This window comes from Fundulus heteroclitus, chromosome 22 (assembly GCF_011125445.2).
Source record: "Fundulus heteroclitus isolate FHET01 chromosome 22, MU-UCD_Fhet_4.1, whole genome shotgun sequence".
NCBI lineage: Eukaryota > Metazoa > Chordata > Actinopteri > Cyprinodontiformes > Fundulidae > Fundulus > Fundulus heteroclitus.
In genome coordinates, this window is record NC_046382.1 from 34,257,869 (window position 1) to 34,279,035 (window position 21,167).

Sequence of the window (21,167 nt, forward strand, 5' to 3'; positions counted from 1 at the left end):
TTTACACTGCTGGTGTCCTCTCACCCTTTGTCGGATCCTCCGTTATGCTACCCTTGTTCTGGTTCTTGTCATTGCCTACCCTGCTTGTCAGTTTTGTATTTGGTTTATAATAAATATAATTATTTTACTTCATCGTGTGGCTCCAAAGCTCTTGTCGGCACATTGGTTCATCTTCAAACATATAAAACATGACAAAGAGATCATCATATTTGCATGATTACTGTCACGACTGAGCTGTAATTAGTGCAATATGACAATCAATTATCCAGTAAGTTTTCAGTAACTCTGAAAACTGCTGGGCTAACAACAAACTTATTGCCTTCTCATTTATTCTTTGGTCATAGATGGAATGATCCGGCCCTGGGTTGATTTAATACTTGCAGGGTTCAGTAAAGGCCTCAAAGAAATAAGACCAGTGTGGATTTGGAAGATTTTTTTAAAATAACCATAAAAAAAGGAATTAGCTTTAAGAAAATCTCACTGTGTCAGAGTGACAGAGCAGACTTGGTCTGATATGATTAAAAAAGCACCAACATGTTGCTGCTCTGGTCAGGTAGCCTTGATTTGATTAGGAAATCCAGGTTTTACATAGCTGACACGTTGTCAAATGCAAATAGGGCTAAATGAAACTTTTGAGCTTACTAATATATTTGCTGTAGATTACCAAATACTTATTACATATGAGACAATCACGTTAATCATTGGAAACATAAAAAACCCTTACTCATACAATCATGAAAAAAGGCCCTTTGTTTGAGAGGCTCACGCCTATATGTGTTCACTCTCATACAGCTCTTTTATTTTGAAGGAAAACTTGTTTGAAAGTTACTGTGTGCAGTACAAATAGAGGCCACAGAGATTAGTGAGGGCCACAGTGTTACCTGAAAATGCATTGAGCTGTTTCTTTATTCAACAACAGCAGTGGCCATATACGATGACCGGTGCCTGGGGTTACAAAATTCCTCCTGTAGATGTTTCAAAAGCCTGTCACAGATCATCAGCTCCTGTTAAACCACTAGGCAGGCTGGGTCCCTGTACGAAGGGTGTGTCTGGATATGCCTCACAACCAGGAGCTGTTGTGGGAAGGGATCACACACACACACACACACAATAGCAGAACAGGTTTGTCTGCTAAACCTGGCTTAGGTATAAGGCTCAGTTACACCTGCTGCTGCTCCGTTAGTTCAGAGGAGACCAGGGGGTTGTTCACTCGCTGTTGACTCGGCACTGGAAGAAGCAAAGAGGAGAGATGGCAGCCACCACAGCTCAGTCCATGGGGACCCTGCCCAGCGGCCTGGGTATATGCACCACGGCCCCGGATATATTTTATCTGCCTGAACTGGTGAGTGGAAAATTATTCTTGTCTTTTAAATCAGTTATGTAGGGATTTTGTCTCCTTCGGAGGCAGTTTTGCAATTTATTGCTTAAGATATTTAAAATTCCTTGACAAAATTTCAATAAAATAATTGCAAATTCTACTTATGTGTTAAAAGTGGCTTTAAAATTAGTCAACTTGGTCCAAATGACAAACCTAAACAGAGCAAAACCATTCTTTCATTCTTGATAATGCATATCATGCAACTCACTAAATGTAATACTTTATATAAGGAATGTAACAACGTAACACCATCGAGAGTAAAATTTGAAGAAAAAAATGCATGAAAATAGGTTCACTCACAAATAGTTAATTAAAATGCAAAATGTTTTGTTAGTGTATCTTTTTTGTCACTTGAATTTTACCCGTTATTAAATGTTGCTGAACATTTGGATTAAAAGCATTATGCATTTTGGGGGAAAAAACAACACAATGAAACATTTCTAATGTGGGAGGAGTGCCTTTATCATTTTACCTCTCATATTTCAGTCATATTGTGTCGCTGTTGCCAATCTAAGACAGATTGCAGCCAACTCTCCATCTCACTGAAAAGAAAATCTAAAATGATAAAATAAGTAGAAGTTGATCTCATGAGGCATGGAAAAATACCAGCTTGCAAATATTGTATTGTATTAGTCCAACATGTGTGGGAATAAGTAAGAAAGAGAGCACTAATATGGACATTTATGAGATGATAATTTTTAGATGTAAAGATTCATTTGAGGAGGTGTTTTACATTTAATTCTGCCTATTAATACAGTGATAAGCCAAACACACCAGGTCCTGTTTAAGTATTTTAGTTTTCCTTTTTGAATATTTCAGCCAAACAGAGTTCTTTTCTTATCTGGATGAACTTGAGTAGCATTTTCCTTTGTTCATTCATTTACTGGGACATTTTGGTTTGTTCATTTAGGGTGGTAAGAAACTGACGCCACTCTCCTAATTGTTTTTGGACAAAAAGAAGGTTAAAGATTTACCACAAAAGACTACAAAACCCACAGTGAATGAACTCAATAGATAAGAAGTCCGATAAACTGCGACTAATCAATTGTAAATTGCTCTAACAGTTGTTATTTGAGCACATTTGAGGAACAATGCAGTGGCACACAGTTATGAAGAGCACGATGGAAGACTCAGTACACCTTTACTCTAGATTTCAATGTCCTTTAGGCTTATTATTTATCCCTCTTTCTACTCCTCCTATTTAATTTCATGTACCACCATAAGCTTCTGTTGTTTGGTTATGTTGTAGTGAGGATTTGGTTTGTTTTACTGTATTAACCAACTTGTTAAGGAGACTTTTTGTAGAGATTTATGGCGTCACAGCACAAATTTGGCATCAAAAAGGTCCTGGAATTCTTTTTTCAAGTTCTGTTTAAAATTGATCAGTGTTTGGACAGCTTTGCTGGTTCCGCTGATAATCTTGGGGTAGCATGCCAAACCAAAACACAACTTTTAGCGTTAAAACCTGCTATAGTCATATATAGAGAAATTGGGGGCAGGACTGGAAATTAGATATTCAAGAGTGGTGAGTTGTAACAGCAGTGATGTTACATGACATGTTTGTACACCTTTTTGTTTTTGGTGTAAATCATTGAAAATTGTATGGCCTGCTTTTAAAAACTTATGTATAAAAGGTTTTATGGAAAAAAAAATCAAAAAGTGAGAATATGTATGCCAATCAATTACATGCCATTGGAAATGCTCTTTGTTTCCCCTTTAATGGTCCCACATTTAAAAGGAAAATGCACTCGCTGCCAACAGAATTAGTCATGCGAGTTACACTAGGTGTGTCAACAGTGCATTCAAATCCGCTTTGAAGTCATCTATAAAAACTGGCTAAATGCAACAAATGTTTTCAAAGAAATACAGACAGAAGACCTGTTCTTATATTATGAAAGCAAAAAGAACACATTTTTTTCCCCAATAAGTAAAGTAATTTGCAAATTAGGTGACAATCATTTAATACACCAAATGAATGAAACCTTTTTTTTTTTACTTCTAGACCTATATTAATTTACACATCCCTCTAAATAAATAAATAAATTGTGGAGCAGGTAGAAAAAAATCACTAAATCATTTTCTCGAGTACTTTTGACTTGACAATTCCTGTCCACGTGCCAGAAAGTTTGGACACTCCTGGGCGGTCCTAGCTTGTTTGGCTCCCTGGGCGAACAACCAGCCACCAACACCACCAGTACCACACGCATCACAGACAAATGGATGACACTGAAATATTACTATAAACAAACGCATCAAGACACAAACAAACATTAATACTGTGCAAGTTAAAAGTATAAAACACAAATACAAAAAAAATTGTAGAAATAAATAAGACAAAAAATAAACAAAATAACAATTAAATAAAATAAAAAATAAAGCATTTTTAAACTGTACCAATACAAAAACATTTGTGGAAATATGTGCACAATATTTGATAAAAACATAAATCTCACTGCACAACTGGATGAAGGTCTGAACTTTTTTCTAGAACAATTTACTGTATTTCACATTTTAAAAAAAGATGAATTGCACAACCATGATAGAAAGTCCTATCTGTCATTAAATTGACTACTAACTACACTATTGCCTTTAAAATAAGAAATATAGATTTAACTGTACAACAGCTTAAATGTCATATGAAACATAGAGGCCTCAAAATGAGCAAAAGAAGCCCAACAAGCAAACCACCACACTCCAATACAAAGGTTGCTTCTAATCATCACAAATGCATGTATTTAGAAGGTATTTATACACACAAGGACCTCTCCCCAGCTAATAGATCTTGTTGTGTGGCACAATAGCCACAAAAGACATTAAAAGGGATTCTGTCAGAAAAAAGGCAAGCCCAAAAAAGCAAATTCATGTTAAATGAATGAAATGAATCACACACAAAAAAGAGAAAAACACAACTGCCAACTAATAAAAGTAACAAATGACTTTGGAGAAAAGCCCGCCCAAAGTTGTATATAATTAGCGGACTATGCCACACTGAAGCTCACATAAACACCCCTCATGAATTGTATGTTTTTTTAGCCAAGAAAAAGCCAAATAAATGTAGCCTACCTACAGAGAAGCAGGTAGGCTACCTGCTATCAGGTCTGGACATTCAAGTTTTGGCTCCTTACCACAGAGGAAAGGTGGAGAGCACATATGTGTCTTTGGTCAGATTCCACAGTAAAGTCCTCTTGGTTACAAGCTTGTATCCAACACTGACATTTCTTGCCAATTCTTCAGGGTTTAGGAAAATCGATGAAAAAAGCTCCCTCCATTGGTTGCAATCATCATACTGCGAGTCACTTCAGCAGATACAGGCAAACAATTCAAGCTGGCCACGGCGCATGCGTGTTGGCAGTGAAGGTCCTCCCATCACCAGCTCCCTCTCCTGCTGTTACAGCCTGTCTGTCAGACAACTACGGCAGAAAGCTACATGTACTGCTGCAGGCACAGGTGGAGTAGTACATTAGGCGCCGTGAACATTGTCAGTCTGGGGGGATCTAGATGAGAAGCTGCCTTGGGCGGCTGCCCACGTCGCCTACTGCCCCTGCCCCTGAATTACACCCTTGAAAATCTCCTCAGCCAATGTCAAACAGCTTTTACTAGAGGAGATGATGCCAAGATGATTTTATACAACCAGTGGCCCTACCTTCAGTTTTGGGCCAAACTATACTCTACAAAATGTCAACACTCGCCCCAATAGTGCAGGGTTTATCAGAAGCCACCCCCAGAGTTTGGGAGTGCAGAAGATGGATTGACATGCCTGCAGACCTGATCTGAGCCCTATCACTTGTTGGATCATCTTGGGCAGGTTGCACATGCCTTTTGCAAATATGGTTTGCAAATGCTGGTTGAAAAAGGAGATGCCAGGCCACAGCCGTGTATGACCAAGCTGGTGACCAGCATGACGAGGAATGCCAGCATGTTATGGGTGCATGCAATCTTTGATGGAAAATTGCCTGTACATTCTTCATACAAAGCAGTTCACCCACAGATAAGAAGGGTCCATCCTCTCCACTCAGGTGGGTAGGGAGGCTGTTCCAGAGGCATGGTGCGGCTGGGCAGAAGGCTCAATCTCCCATGGTGGAGAGCCTGGTACTGGGGACCTGGAGGAGCAGGGTGCTTGTGGATCTGTGGACTGTAGGGTGATGAGTTCTTGGTATGTAGGTGCATGTCCATGGATGCATTTATGGGGGAGTAGCAGAATTTTTATAGTTAACTTTCCCTAATAGCACATTTGCTTGATACATTTTTACATAATTAGAAAAAACTAATTTCATTTAACTCGTGGGGCAAACAGAAATGTTGTCTTGTGACCTATGCAGGCTCATTCTTTTTAAAACACTCATGTGACCGTATTGAGTTGTGACATAGAGTCAGTGAAAATTACAGTTTAGTCTACAACAACATTACTAATGCTTGGTTTACTTAGCACACGAAACACCTCCCTCATACAAAGGACAACTGTTTGTTTAGTCAATAATTTATTCAGTGTTTAAACTTACATGGTATTCCTGTGCCAATTCTCAGTTATTCAGGTTGTCGCAACAGCAAACAGGCTTAAATCGGAGGTGACCAGACTTTTGTTCAGTTCTTTCTGAAAACGTTTCGGCACCTATTCAGGAGTCATTGTCAATTCTGGTGGCTCGCATTTTCAGAAAAAACTGAACAAAAGTCCGGTTGCTTCCAACTTAAGCCTTGCTTATATGGTATGTTTCAATAAAAAAGTTAGTGTTTTCTCCGTGTTTCAAGAATTTTATGTTGTTATTGTTGACTCCTGTATGTGCACAGTGCCTGCAATATGCAATTCTTTCCAGGTGAAGTTAATATGAAGCAAATAAATTAATTTTAAAAACAAGAATCTGGTGCATGAGCTGAAATTTGTGGTGGATTCTCTCTCATTCTAACAATGTTAATTTAAGATGTAAGATGAAATGTAAAATTTAAGAATTATTCACTAATTTACAACCGGTTTTTGTCTTGGTTTTGGATTTTTATTCAGGTGGACAACCAACCTAACTTTTAACCGTCTAAGAACGTTAAGATAACTTTATTGTCCGTCGCCATTTAAGATGGGGATTTGTCTTTGACATCTGGCAAAACGAGCACACATAGTACATGCAAAGATTAAAAAATAAACAAAACACACTGTTAAAGCAATATAGCTAAAAGCAAAAGTTTCATAAACTTAAGATATGGCATTCATTGTCTGTTGTGCTGTTAAATGCATTTAGGCTATTTAATATTTAATGAAATAACCCCCGGCCTGTTAGGTATTCTCCTGTGAATGTCAGCCCAATTTGGCCGGAGCATCAGGACCATAGATGAAAATATATTTTTTTATTTATTTATTCTTAAACTTCTTTTCAAAATATAGAACTTTATTGATAGAATTATTTCAACTTTAAGTTAAATATATTTCACTTAACTCTTTACTAGTCTAGTGAAGCGTAAGTAAAACTACTAAACAAAATGAAGATCTACAACACGAGAGAGCTTCTGACATTCAGGTCACACAGGCTCTTTAAAATAATGTGCGATGAAAAGTCCATGAACAATACAGCTACATGTATCCTAGGCTCACAGAGTGCTTTATCCAGAATAATGACTTCCTCTAGTCCTTGATTGGCGCTGTAAGCAAACTGCATGGGCCCCAGGTGGTTAGCCACTGAGGAAGTGAGTTTTAAACCAGATGCCCCATGCATTTCTTTAAAACTGATGCAAGACCAGTTAGTCTAAAGTCATTTAAGGATTTTGCTGTTTGGGGCTCAGGGACAATAACTGACAGTTTACAAGCTTTTGGAACAATGCCAGCAGTAAGTTACCTTTCATATGTCTGCCTACATACGGGACTTTGTCCTTAATTCTGTCTGGCTCAGCACCTCAATTGCGATTGATTTTCTCAACTATTAAAATTACATCCTGATTTCTTAATTTCACTGGAACAGGTTTCAAAACTGCACAATTAGAATCAGTTTCATCACTGAGGTTGTGTTTGTCAAACCTAGAATAATGGGCATTCAAGTCATTTGGAAAACCAATGGAGTCAGCATACTGAGGGAAATCTTTTTGTTTTCAACTCATTATGGAGCTAAAGTGGAAATTCAGACTAAAGAATCTCATTGCCTACCTCCATCAATCAGGGACTCATTCGCCTCCAACGCAAGCCAATCAGCTTTGAACTGCTCCTCCACAAAGCCAATCAGCATCCTGGATCCATCTTAAAAAAACTTTAAATCCATCTCAGCTTCTACCCAGCAAGCAAGCAGTCGCTGTGCGATGTCTGATCTGGACTCTGATGACTGGATTCAACCCACCTCCATCCCCTTCTCCACCATCATAGTAGCTCCATCTGGCTTTCCTTTGTGCTCCTACAACCTTGTTCCTATTAGAGTGTAATTCCTCCTGGACTCTTACAGAATTCACTGTCACATCTCAATCGGTCCGGCAGAAGACCGCCATGTTGAGCCTGGTTCTGCCAAAGTTTTTTTCCAAGGGGAGTTTTTCCTCTCCACAGTCGCTTCAAGCTTGCTCATCATGGACAGTCATGCAAACCTGTGTTTATCATCTGCTATCGGGTCTGGGCATTCATCATATGGACTGAACAAAACTTCTTCTATCTCCACTCCACCACCAGTTTCAGGCCTGGGGGATCATTCCTATTCTCATACACCTGCTTATGCATATTGAATTATAATTCAAGGTGAATGTTTCCTGCCGAGGTCTGAGGGCCAAAGTCTTAAAATATTGTATCAATAAATTCTTCTAATTGTCTCTTCTTTCCGTGTGTTTTTTTCAGATTGAAATTGTGTTTAGACCCTCCATGCATTTTTGCATTTCCCTGACTCAGTTTCCACTCAACCTTGTCTTTACAATTTATTTTTGCTTTGTTAATATTACATCCAATTTACTTTTCAAATTCCTTCACCATCTGCATTCCCCACTTGAAAGCTTTTTTTTTTCAATTCTTTATCAACCCACCTTATTGTTTGGGTAGATCCTGATTTTCCTTTTTTTTATTAATATGATCAACACAAAAATTTATATAAGTGGTGCTGGTAAAGTTCAGTTATTTTTTGGAAACCTCATCCCTGAAGAACTAGTCCCAGTCAGTGAGTCCAGAAATAATCCTCAGTTCACTGACAGTGTTGACGTTGTCCAACACTGAATGTCCTTAACAGCAAGTTTCTCCCTTTTCAGCTTCTATTGATACTTTGGTTAAAGATTAATAACATTATGGTCCAAGAGCCCAGGAGGTGCACAGCACTTGACCACATAAGTACCTTCTATTACCAAAACATTTGTCCAGAGCTTTATCTCTTTGTGTTGGAAAAGGAGCAGGTACTGACTAAAGTGCTGAAGAGAAGGAATGAATGATTTAAAATAAATAAAACCATTACAATTTAGAACGAATGAGATAATAAATAAAAGTAGAAATAAATAAGTAAAAGTAGCAACATGAATTACAACACTGACAAGAAGAAAACAAAAACATTAATTGACACCTCATTCCGGTTCAAAGGCCAAAGAGAAGTGGTGGGTCTTATTTTGGAGCAGATTTTAGAATGTCTTTTGAAGAGGTTTTTCTAACTTTTAGAGGCAAAGTGTTCCATAATTTGGGAACTGCAATGGCCAAAACCTGATCTCCCCTGAGCTTCAGCTGTGTCCTCGGTACCTTCAACCGAGGTCAGCTGGTCTGAAGAACCGAGAAGGGGAATGCAGGAGCAGTAGCTCAGAGAGGTAGGGAGTGGCAAGACAATTTAAAGACTTAAAAACAAATAAGCGAATGTTAAAACAAGCTCTAATATTGACAGGCAACCAGTATAGAGACGAACAATATGCTCTCTCCTTCACGTTCCATTTAAAAGCCACGCAGCACCATTTTGGACCAACTGCAGTGTAATTCACTATTAGCCAGAATTAGGCAAGGACCTCATTGATGGCTACAAAAAAATATTTGTTTCTCTAAATTTACTATGATACTTCTGACCAAAGAATAGTAGGGTTTATGTATAAATTTAAGCATGTATAGTTAAAGTTGTGCTGTCAATTTTTATTTTTAAAATTCACTGAAGCTGCTTGATCTATGATTATTTCCTTCTTGAGATAAAAGGTTCAAAAGCAGAATTTACAAGGCCAAAATAAAATAGCATCCATGCCAATGATGGTTATAGTTTGACTATTTCTTTGCTGTTATGTTTTACCTGGATCGTGCTTTCTTTTGTTATTTCCTTATAGTTATTATTATTAGGTATTCAGTTCATACCTTTGTGGATTTTGTTATAGTTCATTCAAATTACATTTTGCTTCTACTTCCTGTCAGATTCATTTCATGTGTTTCCCTTCAGTTTCTGTTTATCACTCTCCTCCCCTCAGCTCCTCTGTTCTCATAGGTTTCCAGTTGTTTCCTTTTCCCACCTGATTGCTCCCCCTTCACTTTGTGCCAGCTGTTCCTCTTCTCTCCTGAGTAGCTCTTCTCTGCCCTGCGTAGTTAAGGGGGGGGGGGGGGGGGGGGTGGCTCAGTCCCCTGTAACCGTTGGGTTGCCAGTTCCAGCCCATGCTCTGTCCATCTCCACCGTGGTGCCCTTGGGCAATACACTTCACCTGCCTCGCCTGTTGCTGGTGGTCAGAGGTCCCGGTGGCACTGATTTTATGAGAGCCTCGTTTTTTTCAGTCTGCCCCAGGACTGCCCGTTGACCTATGCTCTGTTCTACTATGTTATTTTATTCATATGATCATTGTCCTGAGTTTATTTGGACCTATTATGGGTCTATATTAAACTCTTACTTCCAGCCAGCTTCCAAAGTCTTGTTTGTTCTTTGATCCTGCTAAAACTTTACATGCCATGAAACTTTCTCACAACTCGTTCTGTCCAGGTCTTTGGAGGATTGGTGTGGATTCTAGTGGCGTCGAACTATGTGGAACCACATAACCCTTTGGGATGGGTGATGTTCGTCTCTGTTTTCTGCTTCGTCATGACCTTCCTCTGGATGATCTTGTTTGCTGCTGGCTGTCACAAGAGCAGTTCTGGCTGGGCTGCTGCTGTAAGAGCAAGGAAAAACAACATAGAATTAAGATAAAACACATTAGACAAACAAGGTAACTGGTGTTCATTTTATTTTTTATTTTTTTTGCAGGATTTTGTCTACCATGGATTGGCAGTGCTTTTCTACCTCAGTGCAGGGGTTGATTTGGCTTACATCACTATGTTGAGTAAAGCTACGTTGCTCTTTGATGTACGATTCTACCGGATTTACATTGCAGCTGTGGTGAGAAGTTCCTCCTCTTACTTTAAAACAGTTTACAGCATCTCCCATATTTTACTCAGATACTGTTCAGTTTTAGTAATTACATATATTTGTTCCCTTATATGACTATCACCTTTTAAAAAGAGTGTATTTTGTGTTATTCTATTGGTCAAATGGAACCACTGTCATGGTGGGCTCCATCAATTGGTTTATTCTAAAAAAAAAAAAGAAGAAATCTGCTTTGAAAATCACACAGAAAAAGACCATATTACTTTATCTGAATATACATAATTCAATAGTTTCTGCGTAATTGAATACTATACTAAAACGATCTATTTTGCAATGCTAAAACAAATATAGCCATCTCATTTCAGCGCTAAACAAGATTAAATTACCATACTTTATTCTGAAAGTCTTTTTGAAACACTTAAACAAAAGCTAAGGCTAGGGGTTTTCAATATGTCTCTATTAGTTGACAATTAGATCAAACACAAACTTTTGCTAATGAGATAACTTTTTCCTATGTAAAAATTTCCTGATTTTGCCCAACAGATACCCAGTACGATGCACATGTCAGATTACACAGACGCTGGCATAGCAGGAGGAGCTGTAGTAATTTCAATCCCAATATAGAAATTTATGTCCAATTTTTCCCATTTATGTCTAAATTTCTTATCAAAAACAGTGGTTATTCTATAATTGTTCTCAGTTTTCTTGACATTTACAGTGCTGCTGCAGTGTATCCTTCTGGGAGTTAATCAAGATATGTGTTGAATAATGTTTGCCCTCAGTGGAATCAATTGATTTGGGAAAAATAAGAAGCATGGAAACATTATGTCATGTGTGTACGTGTTATGTGTAATCTGTTTGCATTCTTACCCTGGTGTCTATCTCATCAAAATTCCATTTAGGTAACATATAATGACAATAAAGATTTTTGATCCTTTATCACAAATGTATGTACTCACTAAGGTAATGTTTTCCATTAATAACTGGGCATCCTTTAGATCAAAAGTTAAATAAGGAAAACATTACAACAAACCATGTGATGGTCTTTACACCTAAAGGTGTATTCCCTTATTCAAATCAGTAACAATATTCCACTCAGCCTGTCCAGATGTTTGAACAGAATGCAAAAGGTTAGACTTTTATATATTTTTGCGTTTGTTTTTTAAGGTGTTTGCCTTTGCCACCACACTCCTCTACTTTATCCACGCCATCCTCTCTGCCATCAGATGGAAACACTTTTGAGGAGCACCGGGATAAACCTGCAAAAAGTACAGAGCAGCATCGCCATCGCCGTCTGTGTCGACCCTTACATGCAAATACACAAAAACTTAGATTTCCACATACATTCACATATGGGTGTGTACAAAAACCAACATTGGGTTTGGTCAGATTTAAATGTTTTTGTTCTTACCTTTTATAGTCTTTATTTGATGTTTGTCAGAAACTCATAAGTTCATAGGCTCGCAATAAGCTTTTGATCCCCATTCTGTTATGTTACAAAGCATTTTGTTTTTGGGTTGAGGCTTTCTGAACCGAGCTCTAGGCTGTTTAGAGCAGCAAAAATAACGTTTAGAAAGGAAGTCTTAAAAAGTAGGGACCTCTTTTTGTGTATGGTCAGGAAAATACTGTGTATAGTTAAAAAATTAGGATGAGCAGTCTGTCTGGGAGAAACAGCTGGTATAATTGTATTATCATTGTAAATTTCAAATTGCCCAAGTCGGTGGTGTGGTGAGCTCGTCCACATTCCATGTTATTCACAAACTAATAGATAATTTGGACATTAAATATATTAGGAGGAACAGATTACATAAAAGCTCTGAAATTGTATGGTTGATTAGCTGCTTTCTTTTTTTTAAAAGCACTTATGTACTAAATGAATGAAATTAAATAAGCATGATTGTTTTTAATAAAGTACATGTGTTAAACAGGCTGAAAAGAAGGAGTACGTTTGAACATGTTTAGTGAGGGCTGTGAGGCAATCCTGAAAGAAGGGAGATAGATGACTCGAATGGGACCAAAAGAAGAAGACGCCTGTTGTTTACCAGAATTGGCCCAAAAAAGAAGAGGAAACCAGTTGAGTGTTGCTGGCCTCTCGCTGTTGCAACACTAATGGGAACATTTGGAGTTTTTGCAACTCCCAACAATGGTTTTCAACAAACACATAAAAGTGAGATGATTTAGGTGTTCACTGCTCAGTTCTCATCACAGAAGACACGTTACACAGAGCAGAAGAAGGAAGAAAAGAAGATTCAAGAAAGAAGAGTCCGTATTTATTGAGTTCTTTAATGGTTGCAAAACAGACATAGTGCATGGTTCTAAAATTATTTAGGTCTTTAATTCAATTAAGTTTTTTTATATAGCGCCAATTGATGATACATGTCATCTCAAGGCACTTGCCAAAATCCAATTGAATCAGATTATACAGATTGGGTCAGAATATACAGATTGGTCAAAAAGTTTACTATCTAAGGAAATCCAGCTGATTGCATCAAGTCTTGACAAGCAGCGTTCACTCCTCATCAAAGAGCGTAGAGCCACAGGGACAGTTGTCTGTATTGTTTATGGCTTTGCAGCAATTCCTAATACTGAGCATGCATGAAGCGACAGTGGAGAGGAAAACTCCCCATTAACAGGGAGGAAAACCTCCAGCAGAACCAGAACCAGGCTCAGTATGAACGATCATCTGCCTCGACCGACTGGGGTTACAGAAGACAGAGCAGAGACACAACAAGAGAGACAAAAAAGCACAGAAGCACACATTGATCCAGTAATCTGTTCTACATTAGATGGTAATAGCGGATGATCTGTCTTCCCTGGATGATGTCACAGCTAACAGAACGTCAGACCAGGTGTACCTTCTATGAAGAAAAAAGAGAGAGAGAGAACAAAAAGTTAAAAGATGAAAGTTGCCTGTAGCAAAAATTTTATAAACAACACCCTTAGGGACTTTCGAGTGACTAAAACTTAACTGATCCAATAACAAGTGCTGTTGTGTAAGAGTAGGAGCCACTGTTAACTAGGGCGGTGAACAGGAAATAGGTGGCCTCATGCTACTAGGCTACCTAACTTGTGTACTGAAAAAGGGTGTGGCCCTAGGATGGAAGTGGTTAGTAGATTGGTCGTGTCCTACTTATCTAGCTAAAAAGGTCTCATAGGAACACTAAACAGGGTAATACTCGTTAGATTCAGAGGTCTTTAGAACCCTAGCTAGTTTGAGCTTTAACCCAAAATAGAGAAGAATGAAGGAGGGGGTTTAGTTCAACTCCGACAACAACAGAAATCATTGAAATATTTATAGAGCCGTTGGAAAAATAAATTCTTCCTATATTTTAAGGAATTGATGCTGTTATTGACCGATGTTTAATGTGATTATAGCAAACTGAAATGAAACACAATCTGGGGCGTCTGTTTTTCATTGGCTGCTAAGTTACATCATACATATTTTTTAATTTTTATCTGATTTATACAACTAATAAGCCAAATATCAAAATTTAGCTGCATGTTTCATGTGTTTATAGACAAAATTACATTACAGACTCTTTAGTAAGAAGATAAATTAAAGAAGCTAAATTAAAAATAAAGTTTATTTATAAAACATTAACTCACAACCAAAGCAGAGCCAGGTTGCATTCTCCAATGGTCCTGAACCTTCACATCCAGTGACATAGAATCTGATTTGGTCCAAATTTAGATCAAGTCAATCCAGTTCATTCCTGTGCAATCCAATCATATATACTAAAGCCAAAAAAATATTCATAATCATTGCACATTTAGATGATTACGTTAATATTTTCAGTCAACCAAAAAGTTTGATTCTGATCAATAAACTCAATTTTAACTACTGCCAAGCTTTTTGCATCTTTCCACTTGTATTTTGGCAGTTTAGTTTTTGTGATTTAGCTTCAAGTCTTTAGTTTGGCAGGCCTCCTTGTCACCCTAATCTTTAGCTCCTTTCATCTCTGTCCGATTCAAGTCTGGACTCTGGCTGGGCCACTCCAGAACATTAAAAGTACTTCCAGTCAGAAATATGCTGGTAAAATTAAAAGATAACATCACACTAAATCAAGCAGATGGACGAATAATTTTTTGGCTTAGCTGTAATCAGATTGGATTCCAGTTCAGTCTAATTGTAGCTGAAAAGGGTCAAATTCAGTCGATCATTTAAGGCTAAATGATAAAAAGGCGTCAGTCTGAGGAAGCCAAGCCGATAGCATCTAGTCAATCCAGCAATCCCTCTTTCTAAGTTACATATTTTAACTTTGGAAACTAATCCTTAACCAGACATAAAGTATATGCACACCAAGTGTTTCCCAAAATTAGTTAATTGTGTTTTAATATAAAGGAGTTCAGTGGTGATGAGATAAACTAGGAGAGATAAAACCTTAAAGCAGCTGGGTTAGAACAAACCCCTTGAGGTCATTTTGCTAACCCAGTGCTGGATATAATGTCAACCAGTGCATCATTTAACACAAGAGGGTTTGGTTACAGGGTTGACACAGCATAGTGTGTTGGGTTTTGAGACAACATGTAATGTTAAAGCTAGCAAGGGGTGGATTAAACCGAATGACCCAACACCAGGATCACTAAACAAATAATACATGGGTTAAAAAGAATGAGTCATCTTTTATACTAGTTATCATTACAGAGTCACAAGCATTTACAGCACACCCAGTCCACAGGGGCTCATAAGCATTTCTAAAAGCCATTTAGACCTAATGCTCATGTTTTGGCTCTGTGGCAGGAAACCCAGTCAAGAACCTATACATTCCCAGGGAGAACATACAGATCCCTCATTCTTGTTACTACATCTCTTTTAAGATTGTATTAAATTCAAATAGAGAAAGGACTTTGGACATCAGACTTTTCTTTTTTGGGTCTCTGAAAGACAATTTGTTTGCAACGAGAGTAGTAACATTAACCTTCACACAAGCAATTACACAGACAAGACAGGATGATAAAAGGCAACTTCATAGAGATATAAAAAGATCAATTAAAACATAAAAACATATATAAACTAAAGCTAAAACTGAAGTTATAGTACAACAATTTGATAGCAATCTTAAATTAGGACATTCGTATTAACAGTTTGTTTAAAATGCCAGTGACTGTAGGGATAGGAGTTCTTCAGTTTATTTGTTCTACGACTTGTTTTAGGGAGGGACTAAAAATGGTGTAGGCGAAGGGTGTAGACTCTTTTGGCTTTGGCTACTCATCTGGACTTGAATAGGTCCACATCTTTAGGTGCATCACAATGATTTTTCTCCATTCTTTGTTAATGCTCTGCAAGTTACGTTTTTTTTAGATTCAGCAAACCAAACAAGCAAAGAAAGGAATAGGCGAGGACAGATTTGATAAAGCAAAAGTAAAACATTTATATAAAGTCACAATCGACGATAAAGTTGTTCAGTTTTCTAAAGAAGTCATTTGTCGAGAGGGAGAAGAGGAGTGGGAAGAGAACACATCCCTGAGGGGCACCAGTGGTGATGGTTATTGAGTGCTTTTTTTTTTAGACAGGAAGCTTGTGATCCACTGACAGGTGAAGAGCGGCACTGTGAGCTGGGTGAGCTTCTTTTGGAAGATGATTGGGTTGAAGGCCGAGCTGAAGACAACAAACAGGATCCTGGTGTATATTCCTGGGTAGTTCAGTTGATCCAGGACGAAGTGTAGTCTTACTAAAAAATGTAATATAAATAAACTTAAGTTTACTGCGTCATCTATTAGCAGAGTGCCTCTGATGTCCTTCAGAGTCACTCACATCAGAGTGGCATGTCTGTAATAATTTAACCAACAACAGATCATGATTACAGTAGAGTTCTCACAGAAGGCAACATTATCCATTCATCTCTGGATATCTTGCAGATACTAGTTAGAAGTGAAAGCAATCATATCAAGCTAATCCGGCCTACAATATTTCTCTAAACCAACAAAACAAAGATTATAGTGTTATTTTTTACAGTGACACCTTGTGATTAGTAATGCAAGTTGGAGTGCTTGGTTGTTCGCCATGTGTGACTATGTTGCCCTGTGATGGAGTGGCAATTTTACAAGGGTGTATCCTGCCTTTCCACCGATGACTGCTAGACCCCCGGCAGCCCCACACGTATAAGGTGGTATAGATTATGGATGGATGGAGGTTTCCTTTTGCACCGTTTCTATGTTCACATACACAAAGTGATCTGTGCCTTTGGCATTATCACATGGGTTTGTTCATATTACATTTTTTGTGGCAATGCTTCCCTTGAAGGTACACATAATTGGTCTACAGTCCCTCTTTGGATAAAGCAAAGTTGAGATGTGAATGTTGATGGACTTATCCTTTTGACCTGATTTTTCTGAAGCATTTGTTTGAATGGAAGATTTGTCCCATCTGTCCACCCATAGTTTAGGCTGTGGACAGCAACGGAATCCATTGGTAGACTTTTGGAAAGCCTTGCAAAAGTTATGTGGCAAAACCCTGTGGAAATTGCTTTAACACAACAATATTATGATTTAAACATTTCTTCATCATTCATCTGACTTTTTAGCTTTTCTGTCATATGTAGTGAGCAGCAACAAATCTTGATTACATAGAGCCCAATAAAGTGTATTTAAATTTTTTTAGACTCAGGCCAAACTCTTGCTACGCTTTCAACTTGTTAATATTAAAGACTGTGTTTGTACACTCTTTTATTGGTTGTTTTGATTCCTGAAGCATTAATAACAACTGTTTTTTAAAATAATGCTTGTGCACATTTTGCAATATTGATCAGAAGAAACGCTTCAAAAAATTATTCACTCAATGTTTTCCAATCAAAGTCTAAATAAAGTTATGTATAGATAACTATATCATTATTCATGGTCATTGTGATTGTTTTTTTTCACATCACATAAACAGTCATCACAGTTTTAACGTTGTATGGTAAAATATCTATTGGTAATTCTTTAATTATCCCTCAATTTATTTATTTATTTCTGTCCTTACCAGCTCCATCACAGTTATCATGGTGACCGCTCCTATTGGTCTTTAAGAAAGACAATGTCAAATGCAACAAAGCCTGCCACCTCAGACATGACCAGATAAGTCTTATGGACAGCCACTTTCTGTCTTTAATTGAAAAAAATCTCAGCTCTTATAACCTTGTACAGCAAAGATGAGAGTTTGCTGCTTTTCCTGTTGCATTTGCCACATGTACTTCAGCAATCAGCAAACTGAACGAGCCAGTGAAATACCGGGTTAATGCCCCAATTAAGGTCTGGTTCAGCTGTACCAATTTAACTTCAGATAGCCAAACTACACAAACTGACATTAAAATATTTGAATGTAATTTTGAATGATGTTATTTTAGGCATATCTAAGACCAGGCATGTTTACTAACCATCATTGCAAAAGTATTCATACTCCTTAAACATTATGATTTTAACAAATACAAATCTGAAAAAGGGGGTTTGCATTTGTGTCATGCCCCTTTACTCTAGGGCGACTGTGGCTTGGTGGGTTCAGTAGTCGTCTGGCAATCTGAGGGTTCGATTCCAGCTTCCCCCTGCCACATGTCGATGTGCCCCTGGGCAAGGCACTTAACCCCAAGTTGCCTACCGAGCTGCGTCTCGGTGTATAAATGTGTGTGCGTTAGTGAGAGCGACTGGGTGAATGTGGCTATAGTGTACAGCGCTTTGGGTGGTCAACATGACTGGAAAAGCGCTATATAAGTTCAGTCCATTTACCATTTAATGCCCCTGGATAAAATCCAAACCTTTTTAAAACATTCATGCCTATCTAAACTGATGACATGGATGTGCGTCCAAGGAATAGGCAAAAGACCTCTGGAGGAGCTGCAGAGATCCAAAATGCAGGTGGAAGAATTTGTTGAAAGGAAAACCACCATTTGTGGACTCCACAAATCTAGACTTCATGTAAGAATGGCAAGAAGAAAGCCATTGTCGAAAAAAGCCCAAAAAAAGTCTAATTTGCTGTTTAGTACACACCATGTAGGGGGAAAAAACAAAACTGCACATCACCATAAACACGGCACCTCCTGGTGTGAAACATGGCACTGGTGGCATCATGCGGCGGGGATATTTTTTCTTTAGCACGGATGGATGGAGCTAAATACAGGTCAATCCTGGAAGAAAACCCATAAAAGAATGCAAAGACTATTATTTTCCTTCCACTTCACAGTCACATGCTGCTTTTTGTTGGTCTATCAGATAAAATCCTGATAGAATACATTCAAATTTGCAACATGAAGAACTTTAGATGGTGTGAATACTATTGCAGGGCAACATTTCTGTGATATTAGGTCTGATATTTTATTGTGTAAGATGTAAAAAAAAAAAAAGTGTGCAATCTAAGAGGATTCAATCAATTGGTCTCTGTCAGTCTATCACTGTCTTTCTCCTGTGGCCTGCAAATGCACACTCGGTACCTTCAACAGCTTGCTGGGGACTCAAGTGTATAAATAGAAGGAAAATAAACAGATGTGAGTCGTTCTGCTTGGATGGATTTAAATCTCCAGTTTTTGGCAGCATGTTGTGAGCTCCAGTGGCGCAATCGGTCAGCGCGCGGTACTTATAAGGCAGTATTTGAGCAATGCCGAGGTTGTGAGTTCAAGCCTCACCTGGAGCAGGCTTTTAATTCACAACACATTCATAGGTAACCTGACAACAGCCAGCTGCATGTATCGCTCCGCCTAGCTCCACTCACATACATCTGGGACACGGCTGATTGAAAGTGATTTCCCCAACCAAATTTTTGGTCTGGCCAATCAGGACGCAGGGCGGGTGTTTCATGGATGTGACGTAGTGGAGAAGTGACCATGAGATTCCAACAACAATGGCGGCTCGCATCGAGGAAGCAAGCGTTAACATTGATGCTGCTATTTCTTCCGTGTTGTCCAATCTACCTAATATTGTTTCATTAAAAGAACACCAGAGAACAGCTCCGAAGGCTTTTGTTGGTGGAAACCATGTTTTCGCCCTTCTCCCGACCGGATTTGGCAAGTTTTGTTTTCCGGGGCGCGTACGCGGAGGCGCAACGCGGAGGCGCAACGCGGAGGCGCAACGCGGACGCGCAACGCGGACGCGCAACGCGGACGCGTCCCCGGAGCGGTTAGCGCGAACCATGTTAGGAGGCCTTTAGTCCTCGACGCGGTCAGCCCGGGATCGACTCCGACCCGCGGCGCTTTGCCGCCTGTCCCCCCCCCTCTTCCTGTCAGCTCACTGTCAATAAAATGCGTGCCACTACAGTGTTTCCCGCAGGAATTTGCTTATGCGAGGCGGACCGACTCGCGGACCGGGGGGGGGGGTTGTGGACGACACGTTTTCCGCGGCCGCCTCGCCAAGATAGCGCTGCGGGAAACCCTGCACTACAGCCGCAAACATAAAAAAAAAAAAAAAAAAAAAAAAAAGGGGGGTTTTCCTGCGTCGGTCTCATCAGCGTCACAGGTTAGCTTCGGTGTGAGTGGTTGAAATAGCACGTCGATAAAGATGACAGACAAGTGGCTTATCCAATCATATGCAAGGAGTTTTGATAAGGCCCAGCCTTCAGTAAAGGCAATCCCTATGGCCGTGTCCCAGATGTATGTGAGTGGAGCTAGGCGGAGCGATACATGCATCTGGCTGTTGTCAGGTAAATTCATAGGGCCATACTTTCTAAATAAATACAATATAGGTTTGAATGAGCCAATCTTGGAAAGTTTTATATGTGGATCCATATAGAAGGGAACTACATCCAGGGATATTTCTGTGATTGTAGGCAACATAACCTAAGCTAATGCATGAAATGCAATTTCATACGTCCATCTTGTAAGGTCTAGAAATAAGTAATAGCTGCGATCAATATTCTCTGAGTGGGTACTTTGAAGTCATTAGTCTTCCTGCTCTTGGTTGTATTCTTTGCAGATTTTATTTGAAATAAAATCGATTCAATCATTCTTGGGCAATAACAGTAAATACCCCAACTATGTTTCTGGGTATGAAAAGGGTTACTCATTGTAAGAAACCTACAGAAAGCGATCCCTTGACTGATCGCTTTCAGGCCATCATTGTGTTTTCACCACCGACAGCGTTTCAGTGGTGCAATGGACCAGTTTGTTGTACTTAGTATAACGTTGTTCAACCCTCTAGTGGAACAATTTTGTATAAAAGATATGTTTTAAGTCAATGTACAAATGTTTAACCTATTGTGCTTAGGTCTCCAGTAGGAGTTACAGCAGTTAACACCTTTTGAAGTACTTTTAAAACAATAATACTGGCGCACACCAGTGCCCTGATTCCTCAAAGTGACCGACCCAGGTTTGGCTCCGGCCCACAGTCCTTTGCTGCATGTCTTCCCCCTCTCTCAGCCCACCTTTCCTGTCTGCCTACCTTCAGTGCCACAACCCGCTCCACAAAACAAAATATTAATAATTTAAAACGATGACAACACTGGAATGTCTATCAATCAGCAGTGAATACTTGGTTAACGAATATACATGAAATTTCTCTGAGATGTAGAAAGTCTAAAGAAGAAAGTAAAAAAAAGTCTCCTGAAGTTGTCATTTAAGGGTCAGAGGTTTCCCACA

At 38.9% G+C, this 21,167-nt stretch overlaps 1 protein-coding gene and 1 non-coding gene across 2 annotated transcripts; both read left to right on the plus strand.

Moving 5' to 3' along the window:
- Positions 1-1,083: 1,083 nt before the first annotated feature.
- LOC105937192 (myelin and lymphocyte protein) lies at positions 1,084-12,565 on the plus strand. The gene is made up of 4 exons (XM_012878380.3): positions 1,084-1,342; positions 10,249-10,416; positions 10,510-10,641; positions 11,797-12,565. The coding sequence occupies exons 1-4, from the start codon at positions 1,250-1,252 to the stop codon at positions 11,869-11,871; spliced, it is 468 nt and encodes a 155-aa protein (XP_012733834.2). The 5' UTR covers positions 1,084-1,249; the 3' UTR covers positions 11,872-12,565.
- Positions 12,566-19,141: 6,576 nt separating this feature from the next.
- On the plus strand, positions 19,142-19,231 carry trnai-uau. Its single transcript is given in 2 exon segments — positions 19,142-19,179; positions 19,196-19,231. It is a non-coding gene; the product is annotated as a tRNA-Ile (tRNA).
- Positions 19,232-21,167: the final 1,936 nt, after the last annotated feature.